Source organism: Prunus avium, chromosome 5, assembly GCF_965620075.1.
Source record: "Prunus avium chromosome 5, drPruAviu1.hap1.1, whole genome shotgun sequence".
In the NCBI taxonomy this organism is placed as follows: Eukaryota; Viridiplantae; Streptophyta; class Magnoliopsida; order Rosales; family Rosaceae; genus Prunus; species Prunus avium.
In genome coordinates, this window is record NC_142288.1 from 30780629 (window position 1) to 30800223 (window position 19595).

A 19595-nucleotide genomic window follows, 5' to 3' on the forward strand; every position below is an offset into this window, starting at 1 on the left:
GGGGTTCAAATTTTGGGAGAATCTAGAGAAGAAATCACAGGTTGATAAAACTCAGAGGTTGAGTTCGAAATTGGGAGATTTTGGAGTAGAAGATTAGGGTTTATGAATCTCTGAGTGGAGTTCGGATTTGGGAAAGGGGCAAGGGGGTCACACGATTTGGGAGAAAAGGGGGAAGTGGGTCGCACGATTTTGGAGGTTTAGCTGGTTGTTCTCTCTGTGAATACACACTGAATTGAAGAATAGATGGAAACAGGAGAAGCAAGGCATGCCCAATGGTGTGATTGTGGGAAGTTAGCACGGATGCAGACTTCGTGGACTAGTTCAAACCCAGGGCGGAGATTTCTAGTCTGCCCAAAGTCAAAGGTAAGAATGTTTAAGATCAAATTTTCAGTCATTGTTTTGGGCATCACAAATTGATAGAGTTCTTATTGATGAAATATTCAGTCATTGATGAAATTTATGAAATATTCAGTCATTGATGAAATTGATGAAATATTTAGTCATTGATCAAATGGATCAAATTTTCAGTTATTGTTCTTGGTTGATATAGGGAAGTGGTGAAAAAGGATGTAGGTTTTTTCAGTGGTTTGATGCAAAAATGTGTGAGCGTTCAAAGTCTTTGATACCTGGTTTGCTGAGGAAGATTGATAGGGTGGAGAAGGAAAATGCAAAGATTCGAGCAAAGTCAAAAATATTGTGGGCTGCTATGTTGCTTTCCTGGGTGGTGGTGTTTGCCATGGTGATGAATTAGGATGAATTTGGAGAAATTAAGAGTAATATGTTTTGTAATTTGGTGGGTGTAATGTGATTGAGAAGCAGTAGTTCAGTGGGCTGTAATTTGAGAACAAATGCTAATGTAATGTAGCAGTAGTTTAATTGGTGTAATATAATGTATTTTGGTGGGAAAACAATGTAATATGTTTTGAGTTTTATGAGTAAGCATTAGTTCATTGTAATATTTGTTTAGAGTTTAGAGTTTTATTTGATCAGTGATATGAATGGAAACTTGTTTAGAGGTTACAAATGGTGACATATTGATAAGCATCATACCAAAACCAGGTTACAACCATATGTTGTTTATTGGATACCAAAAAGTCCTCTAGATACAAAAACAAGTTACTCATAGGCATATCTTATTCATGGGATACCAAAAACAGGTTACAAAAACAAGTTACTCATAAGCATTTTTTGTTCAATGCCATATAAAATGGTTACATCAAAACAACAAATCAATATAAGCATTTTTTGTTCAATGCCATATCAATATAAGCACAACACCAAAACAGGTTTCAACCATCACATTACATATCAAATAGTCAATTACATGCCATGTACCTGACTCAAAAACCTCGACATACATGAAAGCCTAATAAAACCAACCATCACAGACATCAATAATCCCACAAACTAACAACCCAATTGCAACCATAATCAAACCATTAAAGTCTTATAAAACTAACTAATTGTAGAATCTATAATTTCACAACATTCAAACCATTCAAAAAGAGTTTATCCTAATTCAAAAACAAGTTGCAAAAGTTGAACATCATCACATCTAAGGATGAAAAAAAAGGATCTTTGACAAAATGGCTCCTCGGTTGATCTTTCATCCTCCTCCTACGTTGTTGTACTCGAGATAGTTTGGCATATTGAGATGAATCACAAGTTTGAGAAGCCTGAGCTGCTTGAGATGGTTGGGATTGAGATGCTTGAGCTGCTTCAGATGGTTGGGATTGAGAAGCATGAGCTGCTTGTGATGGTTGGGATTGAGAAGCCTGCGGTGGTTGAGATTGTTGGGATTGAGAAGCCTCGGCTACTTCAGATGCCTGGGATTGAGAAGGCCCTTGGGAAGCACTTGCTTGTCTCCTTTGCCTTAGTTGCATACTTTGTTGTCCGATACTTTGGTCTCCACCATCTCTCCTTCTTACCTAAAACAAATAATAATTAGGTAGGCATGATATGAAAATTTGAATGGTGAAAACATAGTTGAAACCGTGGCACTTACTGGAAGTTTTTCCTTGGCAACATTCCTCTTCCTAGTAGGCTTTATGTTGGGATTTCTAGGTTTCTAATAAGCAAAGTCATCAAGTCAGAAACCAAATCAAATATATTTAAATGTAAAGCAATTTTGGATAATGACACATACCTTACAACCAATTCGATTATGCCCTTCTCCACCGCAATTGCCACATTTTAAAGGGATGCCATACCTAGGAAGCTTATATAGATTAGCGGGTTGTTTAGGCTCATCAAAAGCTTGTTTTCTTGTCTTCTTAGGCTTACTAGGCTTCTTGTGGTATTTTGGAGGGAGTAATGGAGCTAAATTAATCTTCATCCACTGATCTTGGCTAGTCATAGGCATAATCATTGGTTCATAGGCTCTCAAATAAGCCTATTTCTTGTACACTGCATCACAAAAGTCCTCTACATTCCTATGAAACCAACTTATTGCAGCACAAGCATGCAAACATGGTATTCCATTCAAATCCCAAGCATGGCATGAACAAGAGTGGGCATTCAAATCAACAGCAAAGTTGCGGCCACTATGGTGCATCACTTCAAACCTATTCTGTCCAGCAGCCTTAGGAATGCACCACTGAGCTTTTCCTTTGTTTTTCTCTAATATTTTTCTAATTCTTGGCCCAACTTGTCCATGCCATTTCTCACATAAAACCCTTCTTCTAGCCATCAACAACATTATATACAACTGAATTCTTTCTAGCATAGTCAAAACAGGCTTGTCTCTGGCATCCATTATGCTACGGTTGAATGCCTCACAGAGGTTGTTCATAAGCATGTCACACTTGGAATCAGTCTTGAAATATGCCATACTCCAATGCCTAGGATCTTTCTCTGCAAGCCAATCATGTGCAGGTTTAGACAATTCCAACATCTTTGTCATCTCTGCATGAAACCATGGCACTGTTGTGGCCCTAGCAATTGCTTCCATTTGATGTTGCAAAGCAAGCCCTCTATGTTCCAAATAGAAGTTTCCATACAGATGTTTCAAACAATGTCTATGCTCTGCATGAGGGAATAGAGCATCCACAACATCTATTAAACTTTTTTGTTTGTCAGTCATAAAGACATAACCATAGTTATTCATAATATTCATATCACCACTCAATAATTCCAAAAACCACAGCCACGTTGAATTGCTTTCATTCTCTACATATGCATACGCAAGTGGAAACATTCCGTTGTTTGCATCAACTCCCATGGTAGAAAGCACTTGCCCAGGGTGAGGCCCTTTGACATCACACCCATCCAAGCAAACCACAAGCCTACAACCATCTAAAAACCCCTTCTTGCAGGTTGCAAGACAGATGTAAATCCTCTAAAACCGTGGCCTATCACCTTCAATTTCAGATTTAATGATAACTGTACTTCCAGGATTTCTGGTTCTTAACTCATGACAATAATCCCACAAAACTTCATATTGTTTACTGTAAGACCCCTCTACAATGTCAACTGCCATGGCTCTTGTTCTGTACACAGTTGATCTAGATGGTCTGTAACCATAGTCTTGGTGAACTTGCTCTACAAAGAAGAAGTAGTCCAATTTGGATTGAGCCTTAACTGCCCATAATATCTTTCAGCCAACCAGCTAGCAGTGGCATGTATATTTTTACTCCCCCTTTACTACAAACATGTGTAGGATTAAAGGTTTTCACCTGCAGGTAAGTGCTACCACTCACACTTAAAGCATGGATAACAAAAGGACAGCCCTCTTCACATACTACTCTTATTTTGTTACGGTCATTATTCATAAATATCAACTCCCTTCCACAATTAATGGAGTATATCATCACAGCTTTTCTAAACATCTCAGCAGTTGCAAATTTTAAACCTGGTTTGAAACCTGGGTTTGCCATATCAATTTCAGGTCTGAAATCTTCACCTTTTGGGATTCTATTCTTCTTCTTTTTTAGTTCACTTACTGCTCCATCTTCACTTGAAGAGCTATTTGGGTAGGTAAGTCTAGGTGACTCTTCTCCATTGTCTGACTCATCATTTTCCTCTGCATTAGGATCATTGTCAGTACAACTATGATCCACATAACCTTCAAACCACTTATCATCCTTCTTCAATAACTCAATCTCTTCATCATTCTGTGCATAGTCACTGTCTTCAAAGTCTGGATCACTGCTATCATCATCCTCAGAACAAGAATATTCTAGATCACTGCTATCATTCCCCACTTGGCTTGAAGTCAGGCTCACTACTTTCAAGTACAAAACTATCACCCTGCTATTGCTTTTAGGTACCATGCTCATACAAGCTAAAAGCGTACTATCTGATATTATTTGAATGAGTCTACCAGTTCCAAACTCTTCACCATAAAAACTCACATCACACCCATCGCCATATCCCAAATATTTAGCCATTCCATATAGCTCTAACATGGACATATAATCAACCTCACAATAATCAAACCAACTGACTTCACCACCCAAATAAGACCATTCACTGTCCCTTCTATTTTTAACTAGTTTACCACAATGGAAAAACTTAAATGTAACAACCTCGTCAGCATCTTCATCTGTGTAAGAGGAAGAGTCACTTAACAAATCGACAAAGGTAACAAAGACAAAACAACTATAATATTTGGCAGATTTTAGTTCAGTTTGAATACCAAGGTGTTTCTAAGGTGCTTTGTAAGGTTCAATCTAAATAAGTCATAGCACAGAGTAAAAAAGTATATCATAAAACAAAAATAATATTTGGCAGATTTTAGTTCAGTTTGAATACCAAGGTGCTTTGTAAGGTGTTTGTAAGGTTCAGTCTAAATAAGCCATATCACAGAGTAAAAAAGTATATCAAAAAATAAAAATAAACTCCAGTAACACACAAGGACCAGACAAGGAACACACAAGGGACCACACAATGCCACACTAGACCAGCACAGAATCAAAAAGTATACAACAAAACAAAACAAAAACTCCAACAATAGTCCAATGCACATGCCAAAATCAAGAAAATCGAGTGAGAATGGGTCCACTTACATATGGGTTGATAACCTCTAGATTCTCTAAGCACCACCATCTTCGCACTTTCTAGCCTTAAAGTCTAATGCCAAAGACTGATTTCTTCTCCAGATTCTCCAAAATTCGAACCCCACCTCAGATTTTGCAAAAGCCCTAGCCTTCTCCAAATCTCCCCTTTTCACCCAAATACCCAATTTCCCCATCTCTTCTGAAAGTGAAAAACCCTTATCCGAAGAGGTTAAAGATTAAAACGAAGTGGGGCCTCAAAGTTTGTAATGGAACGTCAAAAATATTGACGAAACGGGTAACTTAAGACCCTTTTGTAAACGTTGGGGGGTATTTTGAGACATTTGCAAACACATGTGGTAATCTGAGACAAGTTAAAAAGCACAGGGGGCATGTACATAATTAAGCCTTAAATTAATGCAATACCATGGAAAAGAATGAAAAATATGAAAATATGTGAGGTAAAGAAAAGAAATGAGGAGAGAGGTTTCTTACACACACAAACTACCACGGTGTCATAGGAGTTTGAACCTGAGACCACTAGTCTACAAGTCAAGGCCCTTTTTCATCGGGTTTGACACCGTTGGCAGAGAGTTTTGGTATTAAAAGAAGAGTTTTGGAGCCACTCATCTATTGACAAGATATAGGCTTTTCACTCTATAACTAATCTGTAAGATATTGCATTTTTAGATATATATATATATATATATATATATATAGCCCTTTCACTCTTTCACTATATAATTTACCAGTAAGATATAGGCTCATTTCAATCCTAAACAAGTCTTTTCGTAAGGAGTGCCCTAAACCCTTGAATATCGTAAGACCCTAAATCCTAAACAAATGGAAAGCATCCAATGTTAATGCACAAGGGCAAGGCATTGTAAAGGAATGCATTCCATGTCGATTCGCAACAAAGGGAATGCATGCGATGTCAAGGGACGTTTAATTAGTGCCTTCAATCCAAAGGCAGATCAACGCAAGTAAGGGCCAAGGCACGATATAGGAACACTGGCGGACCCACAAAGGTGCAAGGAGGTGTAGCTGCACCTCCCCTCGCAAGAAAAAGCTTTGAAGTTGCCAGAGTTTACCTATCAGCTCTGCCTTGGAGGTGCCCACCACCTGTTCAAATAAATGCCTCAGCAACCGAGCAACTTGTTCTTTTCTTGTTGTGATGATGCGCTGTTCTTTTCTTTGTTGCGATGATGTGCTGCGCTCAGTGCATGTTTCTTTTTTTAAGTCCTGGCCAAACGATGTTGTTTTGGCCAGGCTGAATTTTTTTTTTTAATGAACAAACCTGAAGCCTTATTTCCACACAACGAAAGAGCATTGTCTTGGAGTCCAAGTTGGAATTAAATGGACCAAGGGATGCCTTGCGTTGAATTCTTGATTCTTGACGAAACTTTGTGTGCTCTTGAGTCTTGCTGCAGATCCATCCCTCTCTTTCCAAGTTTGAATGTATTTTTGTTCAGTTTTTTTTACTTCAGTTTTTTTATATTTTATAATATGTTGTTTATAATTTTTTTTGGGTAAAGTTGTAGCAATGGTCCCTGAAATAATACCCCACTTTACTTTTCGTCCTTCCACCCAAAAAATTGTTATGATCATCCTTCATTTAGATATCGCATTGCACCACTCGTCATTTTGTCAATTCTATTAAATTTTCTGTCAAAATTAAAGGCAAATTGGAAAATTCATATCAAATTTTAAGGGCAAATAAGATTTCTACCTAGTCACCACCTCATTCTAACCAAACCCAACAACAACTCTCTCTCTCCAATGATCCTTTTGGGTTTTGTTTAGATTGTTCAATTGATTGATAGGAAGACCAATTGATGAAAAGGTTGGGAGGAGGAGGGGGCTGACAAACAAAGGGAGGAAGAAAATGAGAGAAGGAGAGAGTGGGTCGGTGGCGGATATGTGGGGTTAGGTTTGGGAAGGGTGGTTGGAGGAGAGAGAGGGAGAGAGAGGTGGTTGTTGAGGCTGGGTTATGCTTATTAAGAATCTAGCATATGAAAAGACAAATATAGCCTTAATTTTCATGGAAAAGTTGACAGAGCTGATGGGAAGGACGAGTTCTGAAAGTTGAGGCATAGTTGAAGCACCATCATAACAATTTTTGGAGATAAGGGACTAAAAGTAAAGTGGGGCCTTACTTGAGGGACCATTGCTACATTTTGTCTTTTTGTTTTTTTAGAGATATTATTTTTGTTTTCTGATTTGGTTATCTTTGTATAACCCTAAACCCTAAATCCTCCTTCGAATAATTCGGGTAGTTCAAATCCTCCTTCAAATAATCCAGGTTTTTTTTTTTTTTTTTTTGAGCTTTTAGGCTTTTAAATATTGTCCCTTCCTTGGAAAATTCTTGAATCCACCATTGGTCATCGATGATTGTTGATAAGTTTATGGTTTGTTCTTTATTTTAATTTATTTAGACTTAACGATGTTAAGCTGGAGTTAATTAAATAGATAGGTGTTAAAATTAAAAATTGACATGTCATATCTTGACTTGATAGATCATTAGAATGATTAAGATCTTGTGAAATGCGGGTAAATGTATAGTGGCTAAATGTAGAGACTCGAGATCCATATAAAAGTGACAGAGATAGGAAAATTAAACATTGAATACATAAATTGAAAAAAAAAAAAAAAAAATTAGTTAGTAAACGCTGAAGTAAAATTAACCCAAAAAATATTAGATTATTATAAATAAACCCAATCCTAGACATGTATTTATAAAAAAAACCACGCACTATTTAAACATAGAAACACACCCAAAATCAACCCCAAAATCAACAGTTGTATATTTTTTGGGTGTGTTTATAAATGAGTTTTGAGTGTGTGTAATGATGGATTTTGGGTGTGTTTATAAAGTGTTTTGGGTGTTGGGTTTTTTTTATAATTTCAGCCCCCATTTTGGGTGTTTTAGTGAAACTCCCAAAAAATATTGAGTTTTATTACCATATAATTTGAAAAGTTATCTTAATTATTTATGGGAATGTAAATAACATTTCTCATAATAAATCACTATTATTTTTTTGGCTTATTTGTTGAAATGCCCTTTGTAGTTTTCAAATAGTCTCAATTTGCCCCCTGACATTTCAAATGACTCAATCTCCCCCTTGAACTTCCATTATGTGACCAAGGTTGTCCCATTCCATTAAATCAGCTGAAGTGGCATGGGTATTTTGGTAAATTTAACTATTAAAAATTAAAAAATTCAAATTAAATATAAAAAATGCTTGAAATTATTTTTAATAGGTAAAAAATACAGATAAAAATGTCCTTTTTTTAAGAGATTTTCTATTTAAACCCCACACTTCTCTTAGTTCACCTCATCTTTTAATTTAAATTTTCACAATTTCTAAGAAAACCTCATTATCTTCCCAAACTACCCTTAAATACACTCCAAACTGAAAAAATAAGAAATAAAAGAGATTTTCTATTTAAACCCCACACTTCTCTTAGTTCACCTCATCTTTTAATTTAAATTTTCACAATTTCTAAGAAAACCTCATTATCTTCCCAAACTACCCTTAAATACACCCCAAACTGAAAAAATAAGAAATAAAAGAGATTTTCTATTTAAACCCCACAATTTTCTTTGTTCCTAGTGGAAAAAAACACAAACAAATGGAACCCCAAACCTGAAATTTAATATTTTCTAGAGAAAGAGAACAAGTTTACCTCTCTGCAAGAACTGTAACTGGAATTCCAACACTTGGGTATTGTTGAGTTGAGAACTTGAGAGAGAGAGAGAGAGAGAGTTTGTAAACAGGAAGTTGGAAGGAGCTTGTGGTTGGGGAAGGTAGGGGATAATAATCTAGCAATAGGATGTAGAGAAGTTTATCTTTTTCTAAAACTTAATATGAAGAGTGGTGGGGTGTGTGGGATGTGTGTATAGATGTACTAGGGTTAATTATTAAGTTGAATGACCTTTTTTGTTTTTTTACACAATAATAAAACTTACAGCTTAATGATTTAAGTATTAGGGTAAACTAAGAGAAGTGTGAGGTTTAAATAGAAAATCTCTTTTTTAAAGTCCCTATTCATCAACTCCCACCATCTTCTCACTCATCTCAGCCAGCCCCACCAAACAACCAACCCACACCCAGAAAAAATCCACCCCACCTTCTCCTCTCTCTCTCTCTCTCTCTCTCTCTTCAACCCCTCCCCCCAATTGTCAAAAGGCTCAAAACCCACAAACAAAATCACTAAATTGACTTCAAATTTCGCATATGTGGCAGTCCAAATCTCCCTCGGTGGCTACCAAAGAAAGAGAGAGAATTGGGAGAAGAGAGACATAGGGTGAATTGTTGGTTAGGGTTTGATGATGTCGAAGAGAGAAGGAGGAGAGGGTGGAGGGGGCAAGTTGGATTTTTGGCTACCAGAGAGAGACAGAAGGAGGAAGGGTTATTGGGATTTTTTTGGGTACCTTTGTTTTGACAGAGGAATGGGGAGGGGTAAAGAGGTTGGTTGGGTTGGTTGGGCAGTGGGGTTGGTTGAGATGAGGGAGAAGGTGGTGGGGCTGACGACTGAGGGAGAAAAAAAAGGAGATATTTTTATCTTAATTCTATTTTAAATAATTTCAAATATTTTTTATATTTATTTTGAATTTTGAATTTTGAATAATTAAATTTATCAAAATACCCATGCCACATCAGCTGATTTTAAGATTTTTATTTGAAAACTAATGAAATAGGGCAACCTTTTTTTGGGTGAAAACCAAGGTATCCCCCGCGTGATTGCGGGGACTAACCCTCGAGCCTTGATAACATAATAGAAGTTCGGAAATTGAGTCATTTGAAACGTCGGGCAAATTGAGACTATATTGAAACCACAGGGGCTTTTCAACAAATAAGCCTTCTTTTTTTGGGCGCAAAATCACTCATGTTTGTTCGTGGGTTATGCATACGGAAAAACTACATGTAAAGAGGAAGCATCAGCGGGAGCACCTGATTCTTGAGTTCCCGATTGTAGCAAATTATGTTATTATATACATACAGCATTAGCAGCTGTTGAGGTTCCTCCGAGTCTGGCTGATGGATCTGATATGATCAAAAGGCTCAAAATTGGTCTTGGAATTCTAAATTCAAAGGGAAATAGGATAAGAAATGTGGAGTTTTTTGCTGTGGTTGAGTATTGGGTTTGTGGCCGGGGTTGTGGCGATTTTGGCCGCGGAGGTCCTGGTGGTGTATGTTATCATCAAGAGATTACAACACAAAACCAAACAACACCAAGGGAAAGAAGCCATACAAAAATCTCAAGAAATAGAATCCAAGCCAGACCTACACCCTCGTCAAGCCCTAGAATTCGCTTCCATCAAGGAGGTATGTACCACTTACGTATTCATATCAAATGTGTTCCTTCAATTTCGAGTTGTAAAATTATCCCCTGCCTTCTGTTGTTAGTTTCTTTTTTGCCTTTAAAACTCAACAACAACTACTAAGAAATGAATTCCCAAATTCAATTAACTCTGTGGGAAGTGGGAAGGGCAATTGGAATTGGTACTCTTTATGATCATGAATATCTAAGTTGAATTGATGATATGGAATAATAAAAGAAAATTAACATGGAAGTTTGAGAGAATATCGAGTTGATTAAATGACAGGCGAATTGTGAATTTGAACAAAGTATTTTCGACTGTTTCTCCGTTTGGCGCATTTCAAGAATCTTAAGGCTTTATGACTGTCGAAATGTATATAATTGAGAGTAATTGTTTATAATTCTGAAATACAGAAATATGAAATAGACAAAATAATATATATATATATATATAATAAAATCATGTAATGAAACATTTTGTACTTTATCCAGCTCTCTTCTCAAAACAAGAATCCTTCTAATGAAAAGTTGATCAAACTGAAACAACTACATTAAGGATTATAATAAAGATTTCATACTAAAGGATGATGATTTCTGTTCCACTTTTAAAATTGAAAGTCATAAACTAGAATGTGTTGATATGAAACTTTGCTGTGCTCTTTTTTATTTAGCATGAGGCACTGGGAGACACATATCATCAGCACTTATATTTAGTGTCTGAGGTTACACATTTCCATGTGGTTGACTGGAAGGACAGACAGCTTAGATATATATTTTGATCCAAAATTTAGTCTTATTACTGCATAAACCGAATTACCTTTTGTTTGTACTATTGCACATTTTTCATTGAATTTTGGGACTTGTCGATTAATTGAAATATATATCCATTTCGGAAAATGAATATGTTTATCCAACTTTTGCTCCCCACTTCCCTCTTTTGAGGAGCTAATCAATCTTCAGCTGTTTCATTGTTCATTTAGGCTTATGTTACTTATACATAATTCATGGCTATGCATTGTGTTGTCTTTTAAGCTTTCCCTCTCATTGTATAGTTTATTTGTTGTGTCTTAGGGAGCAGTTTGGGTTCTAGAACCAGAAAAAGTTCCCAAAAATTGGCAAGAAAAAGCACTGCGAGAGCAAAAGAGAAAGAAGGATTTCTTTGAGGTTTCTCCTATAAAAAAAAATGCAAAAATCATGAACCAACTACTCATTCTGACAGAATCAGATGGCTCCCAGACAGCTATCCAGTTAAAGGGCTGCACCATTGAAGCTGTTTCCGCAACAAGTCTACCTTCAAGAAAATGGTAACTGGCCTTTGCCACACATCCTTTTGATAACATTCCTGGTGTGTTTTAGAATTGGGTTGGGTATTTTGTGGAAGATGATAGGGTCAAAGGCTTTTCAGCTTCTAACCATTCTTCATCTTAGATTTAGGTGACAGGTTTCTTTCTTAATCCAGATGTTCTAGTAAAGGACAGTCGTGCTTTATAACCTTGCTATACATTTTTGTCTTACCTCAAATCAGTCTGAAATAGAAGAAGGGTATGGACATATAAAAAGATAAAACAAGGGGTTATCATTTTTCTTTTTCTCTTTTTAAATTTAATCAAATGGGGATGATCTTCACTTTAATTATCATTTTAAGAAAATATTTTACTATTTTGCCCAAATTTTCCCATTACAAAGTGCAGTGCGAAAAGTTTTCTGATGATATAAAGTTCCAATATTTATTTTTTAAATATATAAAGTGCCATAATTCCTCTTTTTATTTTGAAAAATAAAATAAAAGTTGTCTGAGTTCTTAGCTATTTACTGTATTTCACTACATTCTTGAATAGGAATTAACGAACTTAAAATTTCTTTCTGTCCTTAGGGCCAAAAGGTTCCCCATAAAATTGGATAGCAAGTCCACCATAATATACAAAGGAAGTAAAGTCTTTTACATTTATCTTGAAACTTCATGGGAGAAGGAATCATGGTGTAAAGCTCTTCGTCTGGCATCTAGCAATGACAAAGAGAAACTTGATTGGTTCGCAAAGTTGCATGAAGAATTTCGCTGTTACTTGACATTGTTAAATGCAGGATATCCTTCACTCATGAAACACTCCGGAGGGTTCTCTTCTGCTGAACCCGTAGATAGGGAAAATAGGATTGATGGTTCTTCCTCAAAGGTTCGTATGTTCTTGAAAAAAATCACAAAGAAGTATTCTAAGGTTGGTCCAGATAATAAGTTGAGCTGGACTTCATCCTTAGGCCGTGAAGAAAGAAAGATAAGTGAGAAGAATCGTACATGTCAGGATTCTATTTCTTTCAGTAGCTTGGTAGATGCTAGTCCACCAGTGAAGAGGGCTAAGAGTTTCACAGAAGGGAATTTGGCAATTCCGCCTTCATCAACCTTAACTCATTCTGGTAGCCAAAGTCATATATCTGTCATCTCTGATGCGGACTCTGATGAAAAGTTTAGTACTGATGAGGCAACGCTTTGTTGGAATTTGTTAATTTCACGGCTCTTCTTTGATGCCAAAAGCAGTGTGGAGATGAAAAAAACCATAAAAGCTCAGATTCAGGTTTACCATATACCAATAAGATTTTATTATTCTGCTAGTGTACATGAATGCACCTTCTCATATTTGCATTGAGGCAGATACACATCATGCAAAACACATGTAAATTCATACACACACATATGCACACACAATATTTCAGACACACACATTTAGGTTACATTGACTTATTTATTTTGCAAGGGACCTGCAATTATTGTGTTCATTTCATGTAACTGGGCCTCATTTGGACATCCTGAATTATGATGCGATGATTTGAGGATTTGTTTTGTTTTGTTATTTTTAAAAAAAGAGGCTTGGAGTGGATGTGGATATTATAATTGTATATGTGCAAATTCTGGCCATTCTTTTGTGCAATTGCGCATTTCTCTTTTATTATTTGTTTGTCAATGCAGATGTAAATTTTATTTGTTTATGTGATTTTGCCTATGACAGAGGACATTGTCCAATATGAGGACCCCAAGTTACATTGGTGAAGTGATTTGTACAGACATTAATACTGGGAATCTCCCACCTTATATCCATGGTATGAAAGTTCTGCCGACAGACATGAATGATGTATGGGCTTTGGAAGTTGACATTGGATATTATGGTGGTGCGGTGTTAAATGTTGAGACGAGATTGGAAGTCCGGGAACTAGAATTCCAGAAAGGCAGTGAGGATTCAAGTCCAGAATCAGGCTCTGTTAGGGATGTGTCAACCGAACTTCTTGAAGAATTTGAGTATTTCGGGAAGCAGTTAAATCTTGCTGAGACAGCTGATGTGCTAGAGCATAAGGAAGAGTGTGACCCAAAACCTGGTGAGATAAAACTTAGATCAATAATTTTTTTGCGCATTCTGCATTTTCCATATATACCTTTGAAACCCTTAATTGTTGCTCACATATATGCAGCCTCTGGGCTCATAATACATTGAGGATTGTATAGTAGTGGTGTTTCCTAATAAACAGTTAATGAATGGTGGAGCTCAAAACTTTAACCCATGGGGTATAAATATAATCTTTTTACCTTTAATGCTGATTGTTATAGGTACATCACTTGCCTTGAAACATAGTTCATTGAGTATTGGATGATTAAAGCAGCCATGGACTTTGGGTTGCCTATGAGCAAGGGAGCGGGACTTTGGGATTTAGACTTCAAACATCAAGGTTTAAATGGTAGCCTAAAGGCTGGGGATGGAATAAATGTCAAACGGAATGATATTCAGTTAAATTACATACCCCTAAATGATGAAAATCCGAATAAGATAGATACCTAAACTATATACTATTATAATGTATGATCTATGGAGTAGTTTACCTAGCCTTGCCCAGAAAAGGGTGGAAGGTATAAGGGCAGGAAAAATAGGTAATCCCTTGTTTGGTAGGAGTGGAAAAGTGGAGGGTGAGGCATCCACCTTCCCCACGTTTTTTATGCTTGGACCGTTAAGCAGATTGAGCAAAGGAAAGTATACAGAAAAGACAGTTCTCTTCTACTATATTAGCATTTTCAACGGTGCAACTCGATGATTTGTGGTCTTGGGACTGGAGTTCCTTCGCAGGGTACACCTTTCCTTTATTGTATACCAAATAGAAGAAAAGACAGTATACAAGGTTGGGGTTTAGGTTGGTAAATAGATGGTTTGTATATAAACTTTTAAGTGTGATGAGCAGGAAGAAAATAAAGGGTGGTGAAGAAGGAAACAAACAATAGAGATTGGGGAGGGAGGTCCTAAGGGATGACATTTGTTGTTGTGAGACTTGACTTAGACATGGCATTTAAACGCCTAAAATTAAGTGTTAGTGTCGACATTTGAGAAAAATGCATTCCCAAATAACAAATTAAAGAGGCTCATCTCTTACTTTTAGTGAGACCAAAGCCTCTCACCTTGACATCTTGTGTACAATTATCATCTGTCAAAATCTTTCAAATCATCTTGCTCAGCCCCCCCCCCCCCCCCCTTCTTTTTTTTTCCCCCTCTTTAGAATTCAAGCTTTTCCTTTTAGGTAATGCTATTGCTGGAAAAAATTGTACTTAAATCTTTTAAAGGGGGTGGGGTAAGCATTTTGACTGATGATAATAGAAGCACTCTTAATTTTATTTGTATCTATCACAAATAGTAGAGCTGATATATTAGAGTTGATGTTTTCTTCCCTTAAAAAAGCACTTATGTACATGTACGATCATTCTCTTATCCGTATCGAAATGATGCACCCTTTGAATGGCACTGGTGGAGCTTTAAAAATTGGCAAAATGCGCCTGTTTGTTGGTTAGGTTTTAGTTCGGTGTTGGGCCCATACTGCTTACTGTATTATTGACAAGTTCGGTGAGCACTGTCGCCGGACCAACACCGACAGAAGATGGGTGTTCACGAACAAATTGGTCCACGGAAATTGCAGTCCGGTTTGGTTGGTTTGGGCGAGAGGTGGAGCAGCAGTCTGCAAGGTGGAGGTGAATTGTGAAACTGCGAGTGCGATAGAGGTAGCATGGTGGAACTGAGATGGTGATTCTAAGACTGCAATTCAATTGACTAGAGGTGACAGGCAATTGGGGGGGGGGGGGGGGGGAGAGAGAGAGAGAGAGAGTGCGTGTGTGGCGGAGGCAGGTTGATGAAGATAGAGGAATATTATTGCTCCAGATTTTGAAGATCTAATCTAGTGTACGGATCTGATAGGGCAGGACCATAGTGAAGTGAAGATTTGCCAGCCAATGGAACGGAGCCATGTGGAAAGGTAAGTTTTGAATAAGAATAATAAAATATAGTCATATTGGTTCGGTTGGAAATAACATTGATTCAGGAGTTTTAAGATTGATTTTTTGACCCATTCAACCGGTTCAGTTTGGCCAGTTCTCTTGATTTTGCTGTAGAAGTGCCCACCTTTAACTGCCCAGAACTTGAGAGTTAAAACCTAAACTTAAAACTCTAAATGGCAATTTCACACCTTAAGATAACCAATCATTTGGGAAACCGCATCTAAAACTACAATAATAACAATAATTGAGGTGTTGTTTGACCCGCCAAATGATGCATTTTGAACGGCACAATGTCCGGATACGGACATAACTACCCAAAAAAATTTCTATATGCATAGACAGGTGATCTAATGAGGGCCACCCAGCAATGTGGTTCCAATAATTCGAATCGTTCACTTTTTAGGTTCATTTAGAATATCATTCTTGCAAAAGGTCTGCTATCTATAGGCTTGTAGTAGAGAATGAAAGAAACCTTCAAGCATATTCACAGGAACTTAAAGCATGCAATTATTTCCAATTTGACAATTGCTAAATATTATTTCCAATTCAATTTCACACCACAGTAAAAGCTTCAAGTTATATAATGGCAGTTCAACCTGAAACGTTCCGTTGCAGATGGATCAAAGAGCTCTAAGAGCAATATGTCTTCATCAAATTATGGATCCAGGTGGAAGTCACTTCTAAATTCCATTGCCAAACAAGTTTCACAGGTTTGTAGATGGGCTATCTGACCTATATGTGTTATTCCGTAGACTTTTTTGTTTCTATGGCTTGATTCCATGAGAAACATGGCTATTGCTTATCTCCATAATATCTGTCCCCTTCATTGAGACAGATATTTGGCGGTTAGTTTTTTGTTTTGAGCAATAATGTGTGTTTATTTGAGTTGGCCCTTTTTCTCTGTAGCATAATCTTATAAGACATGACTGTATAGAGAGATGATTAGACCATGAAGAGTAAACCAACTGTTGGATAGTTGAGTTGTATCCAAGTATCTGGAAAAAAAGTTTGAGCATAGTCATTTGAAAATTGAGTTTGTATTTTCTAGAGAGGGGCATCGCCAAAGGGATTTATAATCACGAATAGATACTGGTTATAAGTTTCTTTGAGTTAATGTGTTTGTCATCTGGACTCTCTCTCTCTCTCTCTCTCTCTCTCTCTCTCTCTATATTTATATGTGTATGTATTCATAAAAAAGGGTTATTTATCACAAGAGCTTCTGCAGTTCACTGACTGAGTGATTATATCTAACTAAAGGTGCCTCTCTCTTTGGAAATAAGAATAGCATCCCTTCGAGGAACACTGCGGTTACATATCAAGCCACCTCCTTCAGACCGGTTATGGTTTGCCTTCACATCCATGCCTGATATAGATTTCAGCCTGGACTCGTCAGTGGGAGATCACAAGATTACTAGTGGACGCATAGCTCTGTTTCTGATCAGTCGACTTAAGGTACATTCCATCTTCGCTAATTTTCCTTCTATTACTTTTTTGATCTCAAAACATGGCTAGAACTCAAGCATGGAGTTTTTTGGTCTATCTTATTTTCTTTTTATTCATTTTTCTCTTCTATGAATAATAACATATTTGTAATAATTAAATAATAAAAAAACTCAATTTATTAATAACTCAATCAACACCATGATTGTTACTATGTTGTCTGAACTACTTGATGTCACCTTAGTTTAAACATGGTTCTAATATCTCTCATATTTAATATAAGCTCGAAAATAAGTTATTGTTGCTTTCGGAAACATCTATCTATAAGTGTATAAAGGCTACTAAGCTCAGCTCAACAGAATGCCTTTACACCATAAATTTATGGTTTTATCTTTTATCCTTTTTTGTTACTGTAAGTTACTGTGTAGCTACTCTCTGTCGTTCCAATGTTTTGATTTGATGAAGCAGGATAGGGAAGTATTTTCCCTTCCATTGATCTTAAACTTTGAGCATCTTCTTTGCAAATATTTTTCTAGTGTCCTCGATGGGATGCATACAATCTTATGCTTAGATTTTTCGCTAAAAAAACGTAAGTGATATGTGGAAGCAACAAATATTGCTAGGTGCTTCTGCTGAAGCTTCATTTTACTTGCACAGACAGCAATCCGAGAAACTCTAGTTCTTCCAAACTTTGAAAGTGTAGGCATACCATGGATGCTAGCAGAAAAGGATGATTGGTTACCCCGAACGGTTGCTCCTTTCATATGGCTTAACCAAGAATGTGTGAATGATCCCACCACTGTATGCGAAGTACCCATCTGCCAACCTACTGAAGGAAAATACAAGACAGAAGCTAACAAGGGAACCTCCAGTGATCATTCACAACCCAAGGATAAAAAACTCAAGAAGGCCGTGTCTATTGAACAGCCAATTGGTGAATCCTCGGATGCTTTAGTCTTTTCAGTGAGTTCCAATGATCCGTCTGCTGGGAGTACTGACAGGACTATTCAAGAATTGAGAACCCCTTTATTGGGGAATGGTGAACCACAAGACACTTTCAAACACAAGCTAGAGGAGACACCAGAGAGTCAATCACCATCACCATCACCATCACCATCGAGGTCTACTATATTGTTGGATAAAGAGAATCATACCAGTGAAGAAGATGAATCAAGGCGAAAGAGAATGGGGAGAAAAGCAAGGATGCTTGATCTGGGGAAGAAGATGGGGGAGAAATTGGAAGAAAAGAGGCGCCACATTGAGGAGAAGAGTAGAAACATCGTTGAGAAGATGAGAGGACCATGAAATGGCCGGCGTAAGAGACATAGTTGCATTGTTGATAGTTGTTGCATCAATTATTTGTATATTTTTTTCAGTTGTCTAAAATGCCTTGAGTACTGAAATCTTTTCTTATTCTTGCATTAGGAGAGAATTTACCTTATGCATTAGCTAACATTGTAAGCCAAGTTCTTTTAACATACCATCACCCCCATGCGAGATTTTGACTCCTCCCCTGGAGAAATTATAGAATGGTACTGTATCACGACGTCAGCTGGTGGTACTTCCATTCAAAAAATGTCATGTGTCATTTTTCATAAATAAATTATAATTGTTTTTACAGTTGGACTTTTACTCTCTGGAATAATATATATATATTTGAATCAGATTTCGGATCAATCTATATTGACTGTCTCCATTCCCCGCCACCCGCTTTTACTTTATCTTATTTTTATTAAATATTTTGAGATTTTAATTAATTAAAAATTGAATTAATATAATGTAATGCATCATTTATTTTTCCGAACAAGAAATATTAAAATTGGAATGAAAAGCGTCCATTATATATATATATATATATACCAAAACGCCAGAAACCAGCTCTCACGACGACAACCCAATCTTCTCTGCCTTGTACTACTACCCAACCAACCACCCAAGGGTTTTGGTCAATCTGAAACAAGAACCCACATAAAAAATCACTTGAAACTTAAACCCATAGAAAGATTGAGCAGTGATGTCGAGAAAATTGATTGAAGGATATGAGAGAGAAGAAGGAAAGAAAGTGATTGGAGGATCATCACAAAAACTGATGATCCCTTTTGTGGTTTTTGTACAAATGATGATCAACAAACCTAAAAAGAATTACCCGCATACTATAGAAACGTGTTTAGTCCCTGAAGGGGCGATTGGGTTAGGTGGCAGTACAAAGATGGGGATTGGGTTGTGGGAGGTGGTTTCCAGAGGCGTCTTTGGGTTCTTTAACTTTAAAAAAAAAAAAAAAAAAAATTATTCTAAATAAAAAAAGAATTTTAAATCCAGATGTAAAAAAAGCTATAATTTGTTTTAAAAATATGACATATGACATATTTTGAATAGAAGTACTATTAGCTGACGTGGTAGTACAGTACCATTCTATAATTTCTCCCAGCGTTGGGCATTCTCTTAATAAGGGGAAAAAAAATGTGTTGAAGAGTGAGGTGAGAAGACATCTTCTTGGTGGGCATTTCAAAGCACACTTTCTCTGGCATTTTCTTCTCCAC

The 19595-nt window shown here is 36.8% G+C and overlaps 1 protein-coding gene and 1 pseudogene across 1 annotated transcript; one reads left to right on the forward strand and one right to left on the reverse strand.

Moving 5' to 3' along the window:
* Positions 1-2392: 2392 nt before the first annotated feature.
* Positions 2393-5046, reverse strand: LOC148294670 (uncharacterized; annotated as a pseudogene).
* Positions 5047-9801: 4755 nt separating this feature from the next.
* Positions 9802-18675, forward strand: LOC110746103 (testis-expressed sequence 2-like protein (DUF2404)). The gene is made up of 7 exons (XM_088253288.1): positions 9802-10324; positions 11391-11623; positions 12193-12886; positions 13319-13682; positions 16231-16325; positions 16873-17067; positions 17713-18675. Exons 1-7 carry the CDS (start codon positions 10109-10111, stop codon positions 18358-18360), a joined length of 2445 nt encoding a protein of 814 aa, XP_088109414.1. The 5' UTR covers positions 9802-10108; the 3' UTR covers positions 18361-18675.
* The last annotated feature ends 920 nt before the right edge of the window (positions 18676-19595 follow it).

What these genes read in the sequence shown, in the direction of transcription:
- LOC110746103 (XM_088253288.1), top strand. Translation starts at nt 10,109, where the DNA reads ATGTGGAGTTTTTTGCTGTGGTTGAGTATTGGGTTTGTGGCCGGGGTT. An exon ending in TTGCCAAACAAGTTTCACAG is followed by an intron (nt 16,326 to 16,872) that starts GTTTGTAGATGG and finishes ATCTAACTAAAG; the next exon opens with GTGCCTCTCTCTTTGGAAAT. An exon ending in TTCTGATCAGTCGACTTAAG is followed by an intron (nt 17,068 to 17,712) that starts GTACATTCCATC and finishes TTACTTGCACAG; the next exon opens with ACAGCAATCCGAGAAACTCT.